At 42.7% G+C, this 13,125-nt stretch overlaps 1 protein-coding gene across 1 annotated transcript in view; it reads right to left on the bottom strand.

Moving 5' to 3' along the window:
* Nucleotides 1–13,125, bottom strand: part of unc13a (unc-13 homolog A (C. elegans)) — a 49,159-nt gene that overhangs the window by 30,687 nt on the left and 5,347 nt on the right. The window contains exons 2-12 of the mRNA XM_073476613.1: nucleotides 12,076–12,105; nucleotides 11,868–11,967; nucleotides 9,956–10,073; nucleotides 8,548–8,671; nucleotides 8,243–8,313; nucleotides 7,938–7,992; nucleotides 7,218–7,247; nucleotides 5,645–5,840; nucleotides 3,862–3,981; nucleotides 1,656–2,468; nucleotides 621–714 (exon numbers count right to left, since the gene is read on the bottom strand). Of these exons, the coding sequence (XP_073332714.1) occupies nucleotides 621–714; nucleotides 1,656–2,468; nucleotides 3,862–3,981; nucleotides 5,645–5,840; nucleotides 7,218–7,247; nucleotides 7,938–7,992; nucleotides 8,243–8,313; nucleotides 8,548–8,671; nucleotides 9,956–10,073; nucleotides 11,868–11,967; nucleotides 12,076–12,105 (1,751 nt within the window). The remainder of the gene's footprint in view (nucleotides 1–620; nucleotides 715–1,655; nucleotides 2,469–3,861; nucleotides 3,982–5,644; nucleotides 5,841–7,217; nucleotides 7,248–7,937; nucleotides 7,993–8,242; nucleotides 8,314–8,547; nucleotides 8,672–9,955; nucleotides 10,074–11,867; nucleotides 11,968–12,075; nucleotides 12,106–13,125) is intronic.

Below are 13,125 nucleotides of genomic sequence, written 5' to 3'. Positions count from 1 at the left end.
AGCATGGATACTCACGTCACACTGGCGTACAGAAATAGTGACTATTGGTATAAACGCTGGGCATTGAAAATGAAACTTAGCAGGCTGACAACAGCTTCACATACATCTACGAGCCGCACAGGATACATACAATATAAATTAGATTGATTAACACTCTACTGGCCACACCCACCTGAGCGTCTGCTCCAGCCATGGGTAATCAGAACGGACTACATGCAAATCGCTACGAGGATGGCAACAAACTGAAAAGAAAATAATGAAATGGCAAAACAGTACAAGGGGTAAACAGATAAACACAAGACAATATAATTCACAGCAATAACCAACTAATAACTGGGAAACATGGTGGAGCGGTAAACAAAAGCTGGAAAAAAAACACAGTAACAGTCGAGCGTGCAGGGAATGATGCAACAAGTCAGTGACCTCCAGTAGTAGATTTTAGCAGAGCAACAACAGAGACGACATATTACGGGGCATTCACCTGACATAAATCCACACCTGTGTTCACAAAAACACACTAAGAACACACACACACACACACACACACACACACACACACACACACACACACACACACACACACACACACACACACACACGCACACACGCACAGGCTGTACCTCTTGCAGTTGTAGTCGTACTCTGCTGAAAAGTCGAAGCCAGTTAGCTTTGGCTCTGGCAGGACCAGGTTCCATGAGTTCCCTCTTCGGGAAGCTAAAACAAGGATAAAAGAAAGAGTTATTCATATACTGTTGGTGCTAATATGTGTTAGCTGATGTAGTGAATGTACAGTAATAAAAGAGATAACTATCATTGACTAATAGTAGCAAACTCATTAAAGGGGGACTCCAGCTCCAGCTCATCTCCTGGGCATTGCTAAGGCGCCTTAAGATCTCCAAAAAAAGGAATTAATATGTATGTCGTCTTCTTCTTCCTCACCTGATGTTGCTCACTTCATTTGTCACAAGGAGTGCTACACAGCTAGAGGAAATAACCCTGATGATGTCATCAGGCATTAAGATGCTTTGAAGGAAATCTGTAATATTTGAGGGCTTCTCCTCTACTAAGGACAAAAAGTCAGAATTTCTTGGCGTCTGTCGCTTTGATTTTGATAATTATTTTTTAAATTATGTGAGTAACCCTTTAAAGTTCCAGTGTGTAGGATTTAGTGAGATCTAGCAGCATGGAACTGGAATATAGTATTAATAACTATGTTTTCACTGGTGTATAATCCCATGAACTGTTGTGTTCTTGTTACCTTAAAATGAGCCTTTAATATCTACAGAGGAAGCCAGTCCAATTCAACAGAGTCTGCCATATTGAATTGCCGTAGGGGAGGGTGAGACGAGGGGTATTAAGTTGGTTGCAATCTGCAACCTCACTCTTTTAATCAGAAGTTTAACTAAGGTGTAGCAGAAGTCTGTGCAACCTGTTTAAAGATCTCTACCCCAGAGTCTGTCTGCTACGTTCCTCCTTTAGGCAACTGGAAGTGTGGTCCCCACTGTTTGTGTCTGTTAAAATAAATATATAGTATGCGCTTATTTTTATGTGAAGCACCAGTTGAATGTCTTTGAAATGGAGCTAAATGTAGTGTGTACAGTGTGTGAAAGCTTGTTTTTCCTCTACGAAGCTGACATTGTTTGAACAGTGTTCACCTTGGAACAGGTGGCTCCTCTGGTTTCTCTTCTGGAGCTGGGGGGACACTCTCTGCTGCGGGAGGCTGCTCGGGAGGTGGAGGTTCCTCCAGCAGCAGCTCAGACTTGGGCTCAGGCTCAATGGGCTCGATATCTGCAGCTGAGAGCTGCGATGCAGGCGTGGCGGTGGACATACTGGTAGTAGACAGAGCTGGCTGGGTGGGTGCAAATGGAGGTTTGGTGGATTCTGCACTGAAAGGGGGCAACTTGTCGCCCTGTGTGACTGGAGGTAGACCAGGAGCTGTGCTGGGGGGCTGGAGCTGATCTTGGGCTGGTCGCTGCTGATGCAACGACGGCTGCTTCTCCAGTGGTGGCCTGGTGGACGACAGACCATCGGAGGGAGGCATCAGGGTGGGGGCAGTGCTTGTGGGTGTGGGGGTGTAGGGCGGTTCCTGGTCCTCGCTGAGTGTGCCATCAAGCGGATACATATCTTCATCTTCTTCATAAGGCATCTCCTCCTCATCTTCATAGTTGTAGTCCCCTTCCTCCCTGTACATGTCGCCCTCCTCTTCAGCGTACAACGCCCCCTCCTCCCCTCCGTCTTTGAGGTAACCGCCCTCGTCGCTGTAGACGCCTTGGGGGTCCTCGCCGTCCCAGCCTGGGGAATCCTCTTTGCCGTAGCTGACGGAGGAGTGGCAGGAGTGGTAGGAGTCATTCTCATCGTAGAACTCAGAACCCCGCAAGCTCTCGCCGTCCTCGGGAACAAACTCCTCGCTGAGCTGAGAACTGCCTCGACTCAACTCGCCTGATGAGGCATAACGACTGTCTGTTGGACTGAAGGGAGGGGGAGACACAGACACCTGTTACATATACACGCCACACAGGTTTAAAGGAAAACTAGGGGAGTCCCACAGTTACACAACAAAGATTTTGGTTGTCACACTTAAGGAGCTTGTTTTGGGGCCAAGGAGGGAGACAGCTAACGAATAGGAGAAGAGGGGTGACTTTGAACCAACCAGTGAGAAAACTCGGAGTAGGTGGGTTTACGCTAGTGATGCATCTATGTAACTGCAATGGGAATTAACACAGAAACACACACCATACAAAAAGATATGAATAGACCTATTCAAATGAAGGAGAGTGAACCTGGAGATGTTGAGGGTAATTTATTAGCCTGGCAGAACTAAACAGTCTCTTTTTGCAGATAAGTGAATAATATTTATTCACGATGATGAATGAGGCTATTAGACACTGAGACGGACCATGAATCAGAGAGAGATTTGAGACACATGCAAAACAATTTCTCTCTCACACACACGGACGCACACTCTTTGTTCCGTCTCTATTGATTATGTTGGTTCAATAATGCGTGGTGCAGGAGCAGTAAAGGAGAGAACTGTATCATGGCATCGGGCTGAGAGCCTGAGGGAATACACAAGTGTGGGTGAACGGACACATAAACACTCAATCACGACACTCCTGTTCTTCTCTATTCATCATCTATCTCACCATCTCTCATCCAACACAAAGACTGACACAGACAGTGACAAATGCTTGCATAATGTGTGAGTCTAAATACTCGTCTGCCCTCTTTCTTCGCAAAGAGAAAAAAAACAACACGGTGAAACTGAGATGAAAATGAAAGTAATCCGTCTTGGCCTCTCTGCTAGGGCCCAGTTATTAGGCTGAAGGGCTCCTGCTGTCTTACAAGTGGAAATGTGTATAATTAGCAAGTATGGGACACACAGAATAAGACAGGGCTCTTCTTAAAGTCTCACATAGAGGATGAGGCTGTAATAACAGGCTGTCGCGACAACAGATTCACACAGGCTCTTCCACAAACTCCCACCAACAATTAACCTCTCTGTCTCTGACTTTTAGGAAACAACACGCACACATACACGCTGCTTGTCCATCACTCACCCACACACATAAACACAAAACTGCGCAGAACTCACAAGAGTTTAACAATGGCCAAGATGAGTATGATACATCATTTGTGATTCTTCACCAGGAACACAGTAAATATAGATGCAGGACCAGTAGTTTTCTATAGAAAAGTATAGAATATACATATACAGAGATAGGGTAAGAGCGCATGCATGCAAGCACAGCGAGCGAGGAGGACGGGACAAGTCCACCACTGACGTCACAGCGAGACGGAGTCACAGGCCGGAGCAGGAGAAGGAAGAGGAGGAGGAGTTGGAGAGGAGGTACAGAGACCCACCTATCGGACAGTGAATGCCTACTGTCTAGAGAATACTGACGACTGGTGCGCCGGCTCGACCCTGAGCCTGAGTCGATATCGCTGCGCCCGTTGGTGGCCGAGTCTAAACTATCATAGCGTCTGGTCAGAGGAGCAAGGAGGGAGGTAGGGAGGAGGGGAGAGGTGGGAGAGGAGCATCAGTAGAGCTCAGTGCAAATCTTTCAAAGAAAGCTCTAACCAAAGCCTGAGCTGAGCCTCTGCACTGCCCGGTTAAAAGGAAAGGTTCACGATTTTTCAAGGCTGTCTTAAAACAACAGTCAGATGTTCATGCGAGTGATGAAGCAAGTCGCTGTAATCATTCCACCTCTTCATAATGGCCATTTCAAGATCCTTCAACAGTCCGAGATATTCAATTCAAGTAGGTGTACAGTATGCAGTGGTGAAGGAAGTATTCAGATCCATTACTTGAGAAAAAGTACTTATACCACACTATGAAAATACCCCACTTCAGGTAAAAGGTAAAATTGTTTAACTATTATAATAAATTCTGGAATTATTTTACCATTGCATTTATGTGTATGTGGCATGTTACTGCTGTAGATGTTTAATGTTGATCTCATTTTAATTACTTTATATAGTATATAAGATGAATTAATCAACATATCTGGAGTTACATGGTTTTCACTGGACAAGAAAAGTAAGCAGTAAGTAAAGCTGTCAAATAAATGTAGAGGAGTACAACATGTGTCTCTGAGATGTAGTGAAGTTGAAGTATAAAGTAGCATAAAATGCAAATACTCAAGTGTCTGAATTTGGACTTACATACAGTTGTTGATTAAATGTACTCAGTTACATTCCACCTCTGGGTATACGTCAAAGTTACTGTCTATTTAGATCTTTTTGTGTGACTGTCCCTCCACTCCACTGGAGCAACTGTTAGCAAGAATGTATTTCTAAAGTTATGGCTAAGGCGGTCTAAAGGACCGATTTAAAAGAACTTGACCAATATGAACAAGAAGACTGCTTACAGCAACCTGTTTCAATGTTCATATAAACATCTAAATATTGTTTAAAGACATACTTGGAAAAAAGTGAACGTATCCTTTAAGTTTCTACACAAAGCCCTCCTACTGAGGTTGAGCACTTGAAGATTTATTTTACCCATCTACATCTAACCAAATCAAAACCTTCAGCTTTTCTGAGCAATGCATTCTGATCATCTGCCGCCTTTGAAAACATGTCGAACAATGTTCAGAGATACTGTCATGTCCAGCAGTTCATTTATTATCTGCACAAGAAGTCGGCGCAGGAAAGATCACATGGGGTTTTATGATGCTCACACACTCAACGTGCACACAAAGATGCAGGCACGCACACACGCACGCATTCACACATGCACACAGTTAAGATAACCACAACGGCCCACTTCATACATGACCTGTATACAAGAACTGTGCGCCCCAGCATGCTTGTATACACTGAGGCCAGGGTTATTCTCTAGAGGAGGAGAGCACAGTGGGACAACATGTTACCATGTACAATAAAATGAAACAAAACAAGGTCGTCTGTCGGGGCTGAGCTGTCTGAGGGATAAATGCTACAGAATATTTGTTTAAGATGGGATATTACATTTTCAACATCTTACAGTTCATTTGGTGTTTTTCTCCTCCTGTCTCACCAGAATTAAGCCCTTTCTACCTGCTGCTGGTACATTCTGACAGCCCGCCATGGTAATCTCATGAAAAAAAAACAAAAAACTCGAGTCTCAGTTGAAGCTATGTGTTGGCTGTCAGGTGCTTGTTACCTCATGGCTCTGTGGTCGTAGTCCAGCTCATGTATGTCATCGGTGTAGGAGTGTCTGTATTGCTGTTGCCTCATGGGATACTGGTGCATTGAAGCGTTGGGCTGGGAGGTGGTGTAGTAGGGAGGTGGGATACTGTTACTGGTCTCGCTGCGGTAGTCGCTGTCCCTGTCGTCCACGGCGCTGTCTGGGTCCTCGTCTGTTCACACAAACACAACAGGAGACGGGACAGAGTGAGAAGGCGAGACGATTGGTCAGAATTGTATTATACTGTATTTGTATCGTAAATAATTCAGATGGTTTTTATGTTTTAACCAATGAAGTTTGGATTTAGGACAACCTGCATAATAACATGCAGGATGTGAATCATTCAGCAAATGCTAAACTGACTTTCAACTACTGTGCAATCACTGGAAAAGGAAGGATGTAAGTTTGGTTTCAGAAATGGAGAGAAACAGTGAAAAAAACATTTAAAATTGAGTGAGTGTATAGAAAAATTATGCTTAAATTGGTCACATTTTCTATAACAATGGTAGGATAACAAAAACTGGAAATGCTATGTAAACCTCTGTGTTGTAACCATCATTTTCTCAATCAGTTTCCTTTATAGATACCAGATACTTTCTGATACATCATTGTCATATTTTTACTACAACTATCTATTTAGTATCTCATTTTTGAGTTACTTCCATTTCAAGAATCTTTTTCGGAGAATATTAACTGCAAATTCAAATACAGATTATTTTGTAATATTATGTATATGTTATAATATCTGCGCATAGTCCACAGAACCTTTTTTCAGCCCCAAGTAATACCTGCAGGTATTTATTTCAGGCAGCATCCAGACCCAACAACCTTCAGCAATAAGGTAAGAACATGGATGTATAATGACAACTGGATACAGCGTCACAGGCAGGGCCCCATTAATTCCTATGAAAGATGTTATGTGACACATGAAGCCAAAACAGTTTGACATCCAGGTATAAAAATTGCCTGGATCTTTTTGCATAGTGTCCGTCTTGTGAGCTCTATAGTGCTGGCGCAGAGCTGACTAACTTCAGATTTAGCTCCAAGCTAACTTGAGTGGGAATACAATAATTTAATCGTGCAGCTATTTTAGACTTTCCAAATGTTAATCAAATGGTTTGACCACTATAAAAAATTGGCTTCAAAGCCTGACGCACCTCCTGGGGGCTTGGGTAAGACAAACCTGACAGACAAGAATCAGGGCAAAGAAAAGTTTGTGCAGCACTTAGCTGCTTGCTAAGTTTGTTGCTTTGAGTGAAAAATGAGAAGAAGAAATAAAAATGTATCTTCATCAAACACCACACCAGTTTCTTCTACTGCAACTTTACTCAGTTTAATTCTAACAGCTTGACTTTAAATCCATCAAGGGAACACAGATATGAGCTGAGATGAAGTTCAGACAGGATGTGTGGAGGAAAAAACTATATTTTCTTGGTAGCTAATAGTCTTTGGGGAAAACTACCGAGGAGATCATTACATTAAGTGAGACATGGACAATAAATACAGAATTACTCCAAGTCATTAGCAGAAGCGCTTGAAAGAAACTTACTTTGCTGATCTCCCCACAGACTCCAATTACCTGCGAGGAGATAAAGGGTTGAGGGAAAAAAACAAATGAGGTTTGGGCCACAAATTACACACATCAGCAGTCTACAGAGCCAGGTAAACAAATATGTAGAGATTTGCAGCCCTGAGCAATAATCATTTAAAATGTATATATATAAGCGCTCATCAGTGTATGTACGTGTGAGAGTGAAGAAAAGCACAAGGTCTTTAGAGAAGCTTAGATCAAAATCAACTTTTGTGCAAATGCTGCTGGCCTTGGCGCTGCTAAGTAACGAAGAACAGAAAACGCACACATGCTGTTACCATCTCTGCACACACACACAAGCATCATGCCACCCACCAACCCCTCCTGTCCACAGATTTACACTCTACACACTTATCCACCTGCTCCCCTGTGTCATCATCACTAGACAGACAGTCAGGCAGGGCGGTCTGTGTCTGACAACCCAGCGTATGTCAGTTCACATTCATCACACATCTCGCACCTATAAGTCATTTCTAGTGTTCAGACAGGCTTGCATGCATGATTTGTCACATCAGCTTCCCTCCGTCCCTCAGCTTCCCTCCGTTGCCTCATCTATCAGCCTCATTTCTACATCCTGTCTAGCCCTGTTCTCAGTATGAGTCTGTGTGATGGAGCAGGAGGGGGAAAAGGAGGAGGCATAAAAAGGACAAAAGAGGAGGAGGTGGATGGAGGACTCACAGCACTGTGTGGATGGGGCATGAAGTGGCCGCTCCTGTTCTTCTTGATAGGCATACTGAGGGGGAAAAAAAACAGGCATATTATTAAAAAAATAACATCCAGCAATTCTACTTCGCTGGAAAAAATATTGTCTTGGCAAATCTGCTCATATTGGCAGCAACAGATTGTAATTAGAGGGAGTGTGGAGGATAAAGAAAGAGGTGGAAAGGAAACACAATAGGACGGGGTTATGAAAGAAAGAGAAAGGAATAAATAGATGAGGGAATATAGAAGACAGATGGTGCAGAGAGTGATGTGGATCTTACATCTTGATCTCTCATGGCGTTTAGTTGTTCAAGTTTCTTGGCCCAGTATCTGGCCTCTTCCTCTGGAATGTCTGCAGCACACGACACAAACACGCAACATGTTTCTCTACATCAAATGCTTCCAAGGTTGAGAGTGAACTTTCAACTAAAGTAACAGCTTTAGAGGTACTGTTAGCGCTGTAGTCATAGCAGCAATAAAATAAGCAGTAAATGTGCTCGTTTTAGGACTAGCAGTAGCAACTATTGAACAAAGTACAGTATAAAGCATCAGGCAGGATAAATATAACTCTGATGAAAGGCCAAACCTAGTGGCAGTTCAAAGCGGGTGTCGAGCAGCAGCCGGTGAAAGGTCGGGTCTTTGGTTCCACAGATCTCATTCTCAGCCATGATCGCGTTGGAGTCCAGGGTCAGCCACTGGCCTGGACCCTCCTGGAAAAAAATCGAGGAAGCAGAGGGGCAGAGAAATATGACTGCGACATGACTTACTCACTGGAAAGACTAATTATCAGGCTATCATTAGCTTTGACTATAGCGCAAATCTCTTAGGTGCCTCACAGTGATGGCAAGACTCGTGAATGTCACTGTGCCTGGTTACAGCACCTGAAGATTAATTAAATACGTAGGACAATCAAAAATACCAAGGAAATACCTACGTCCCTTACACCATCTTACTATCTCATTCAATTCAGTGGTTTACAGAATTTAACCAATTCCAATTCTTTGTGCACAAACATAACGAGCCTGGGTGTGACACGTACTATTGATTGAGCCAATTAGAGTATATTTCACAAAGGCATCAGCAGATGTGTTATATTATGCAGCAGGACTACATTATAAATCAAAACAGTATGTAGATGGAAAAAACATCAACAAACACTGAAACATAAAAAAACAAATCGTTTACTAACTCGTAAGCAAGACTAACCACTTTCAAAACAAAACAAAACACACTGTCATATGCAGTGGTAAACTGTCTTAATTATTACTTAGTCAAGAACACTCTACTCATTAACCATTTATTGCAACAAATGGAAATACAGTTATGCTTGGTACTGATGGATCTATTTTTAAGATGTCCCCTGAATTAACCAAGCAGCATACTCAGACAACACAGGGGAGCGCAAAGCAGAAAACCCCTGCAGGGTATACAAGAGTGAGTCCTAAGCAATGCCGTTCCTAACTTCTGAGCCCTGTTAGGACTCTAAACTAAAATGGTGCTAGCAGCAGCGTAGGAGTAGGAGGGATATGTGAGGAGGAAGCCATATCTTAATGGACTGCCTTGTTGTGAGAATGGGCTGTGATTGGTGTGTGACTGATCGGAAACAATGATTTAATCAGAGGCTGTCAGCTGATCAGAGCAGCAGCAGTATAACTTCCAGTATGAACTGACGCAAAACTTAATTTTCTCAATGTGACTTACTATAATCTCCATTAGTACGACAACAGTGTATCACTAGCTGTTTGATTACACATTGTTACTTACTCACTGTTAATATATTCATACATAAACATGTCGATAATTTAAAGAAACTCAAAGCACTCTCCAAGTCTCACATCATGGTTTTAATTAAAGTAACATTAAAAGTCAGGTGTTATTAGGTTATTTCAATAATTGTACTCATTCATCACTCTGACCAGACTAATCTTGTACTTAAAGTGTAGCCGATTAAACCTTATGCTGGGAGATGTCTGAGCCAAAGAGAGGGAGTGTACCTCGTTGGACTGCCGTATGTTGCGCAGGGGGATCCATAAGGTGCCCACCATGGTGTCCCAGATCAGCCCTTTGTTCCACACCTCCACCGTCAGGCCCAGATCCAGCCGGTTTATTTCGCTGCTCAGCAGAAAGAGGAAGAGGTGGATTAAGAGCAAGAGAAACGGGTTAGGAAAAAGCAGAAGAAAGGGAGTAAGATAATACAGAGCTGAGAGACGGGGTTGTATACAGACACCTCCCTGCACAGAGAGGTTTCAATGGAAATACAGTCTATGCCATCAGGAGCTTCACTCAAATCTGGTGATGGATATGCACTGTGATTCAATCTGCCGAGGGAAATGAGTCATTCGGCACGAAGATGGAAAGAGCAGGTGATTGTCAATGATATAGAGAGAGCGCAAGCAGAGGCTATCTATATCACTCCTGTATGACAAACAAAAGTGAACTCTGTGAGTCACTTTTTTTCTATCAAGCAACATATACAGTCCATACAGCTAAGGTCTGGAAGTGATTTGTAAAGTGATTAAAAATCTGACTGGCAGATTATCAGCTCACTGAGCATCTCTCATTGTCCAACAGTGCCTCTTCTCAAGCCCACTGGCTGTCTTAACTGAATCAAACGCTAATAATAGTCAGTGCTTTGATATGAAAATGCATCTTTCTGTTTCTTTAGGAGGCAAAGAAGTAATTTGGCAAATGGCTGAATGGTATGTTGCTTCACAAAAGGGGAAAAAAGGGGCAGAGGTGTACTGAATCCAGGAGAAACCCTCTACACTGGGTGTGTGAACTGTGCTGCAGCGGCTCAAACATCACAGGTGTTATATCATCCCCTCGCTCTTCAAAGGGAGCGAGACAGAGAGGAATCGGGCAAAAATAACTCCTGGTATAAATGTCACAGCTGACCCTGCTGCCCTGCGGTGCACATCTGTGTGCTGAAGACTTGAGCCCCAGAGGTGACATCTCTATTTGTGTGAATTAATGGTATTTACTCCTTCTTAAACATTCAATTTAAGGACTTTTCACTTTCCGGGCCCAAGTCCCTGATATTTTAACACCCAACACGGCACAGTTGGAGACACAAATGAAGGTTAAATACTGTTACAACCATAAGATTTTTTTAATGGGAACTAGCACACAGAAGCAGAAGCTCACAAACCACACCTGAAAAATATTAAAAGAGCCTAAGGTATGTTTCTTGCACAAATTCTATCTATTTATGACTATTTTTTTAAAAAAAAGGGACCCATGGGAACCCTGATTCATACTAGATCTAGACTCTTATATTTCGAACTATGTCAAACTAAAAATAAGAATGATTTTGAAAATGAAAATTGAAATGATTTTAAGTTCTAATACTTAAATATTAATTTCTTGCATGAAAGTCAATTTATTAATATTTCCACTCTTTGGCAGTTTTACCACATGATCCAAATCGATGCAGCAGAGCTAGAGATATCGTCTAGAGATAGCAAGTCCCCCCAGACACTATTTCGCAGGGGCACGGTTGCTGCCTCCTGGGCTTTGCATAGCCAAGAACTGTTGTGATTGGTTTAAAGAAATACAAACAAGCCAGAGCGTTTCCTTTTCCCTGTAGAATGATGAAGGGTACAGCCAAACCTTTCTCCAGTGATGGCTCAGCACTGGTGATGCCAGACTACTGTAGTGCCAACAGTTCATTTTTAAATAGGGGTGTGTTATGCTTGGAGTGGCTCACGTAGCATCGAGTCACTAGCGTGCATGAGGAGTGGGCGACAGGGATCTGATAAGCTCTCTTCTCCACACCATCTAACAAACGTGTAGTCTTCAGCCCCAACTGACTCGGGGAAAAAAAAGATATACCGAAGAAGAGAGGGGCTAAAAGACATGGTGGGATTAAAGGGGCAGAAGACGTGAAAGAGGACAAGAAGCACTCACAACATGAAATCCTGTTCCCAGCATGGCTGACTTCCTCGCACAGCGATGGTTGTGCTCTTAACATTCTGCACCTTCAGGGTCACGTATGTGTTAAATTTCTCTGCAAAAAGTAAAAAGCAAACCCCATTAGTCGCGCTACCGTGTGTTTGTTTATATGAAACAGTCCGAATCAGTAAAAAAATAAGTATTAAATGCATGATATCCTTACCTTGGGGTCCATCGAGCTTGGCTTTCTTCACTGCAAACAAATTGAGAAAACAAACAAGAGATTAGTATGACTATGGACAAAGTGATCTCAAATATAACATTTTTAAACATGCAAATATAACATTCAGAGTTTTTCCAAGTGTCTTTTGTTTTTACTCTGTAACGAGGGTGGTTTAAAATTCACCCAAGTTCAATACTTAATACTTGAGCTGATAATAGACAACTCTTTTGCTGTAACTTATCATTCTGAAGTAAATACTGTTTGCACATTGTAATGGCTGTATAAAAATTACAACACCCTCGTATAGATTTTATTCCCTATAAACCTTGCTTTCACTGTGCTAGTCGGTGTGCCTCCAGGCTGGATTTTTCCCGGAAAATTGAAGGTCGCATAATGGCACAAATGAAGTGCGTCTGGCATTGCCTCACTGAAAACACGAAGAGGCATTGTTTTCCCTGGTCGCTACCAAACTGCAAGAGAAAAAGAACCTTCCCCCTCACCACTGGGACATGAGATGGTTTCTAAACCAGCATTCTTTCTACTAGATCAGTAAGTTACAAAACCTGCCCACTGGTTGTTTAACTCTTCTTTTACTTAATCCTTTTCATAGCGCTGATATCAGGTCAAATTGGGTCAAATTGGAATTCACACAGTTGTTATTTTGTGTTGGACAGTAGCCAGGCTGCTAATGTTGTCTTTGCAACAGTGGTGCCTAACACCACAGGGAAACACTTGGAGTAAGGGAAAATCAAATAGTCATCTATTTCCACTTTAAGTAAAATTACAGATTGTTTGTTTACTTCTACAAGTACACATAAAAAAGACTTTGTAGCTGTAATGAGAGTAAACCATCCCCGGGCCTCTGCCTGTAGCTCATGTGCATGACAGTATGGTTGGCTGGTGATTGGCAGGAGCCTGGCATTTCAGAGAGTGAAGGGGGGACAGTGGGGGGGATCTTGCTCTTCTCAGGCTGGGACTCCTCTGTCCTCTTTGGCCTGAATGCCACAATCTCAATATGAAAGTCTGCATCCGTACAGCAGGAGATGTCAT

This window comes from Pagrus major, chromosome 11 (assembly GCF_040436345.1).
Source record: "Pagrus major chromosome 11, Pma_NU_1.0".
NCBI classification, from domain to species: domain Eukaryota; kingdom Metazoa; phylum Chordata; class Actinopteri; order Spariformes; family Sparidae; genus Pagrus; species Pagrus major.
This window is presented reverse-complemented; position numbering and strand designations above follow the sequence as displayed.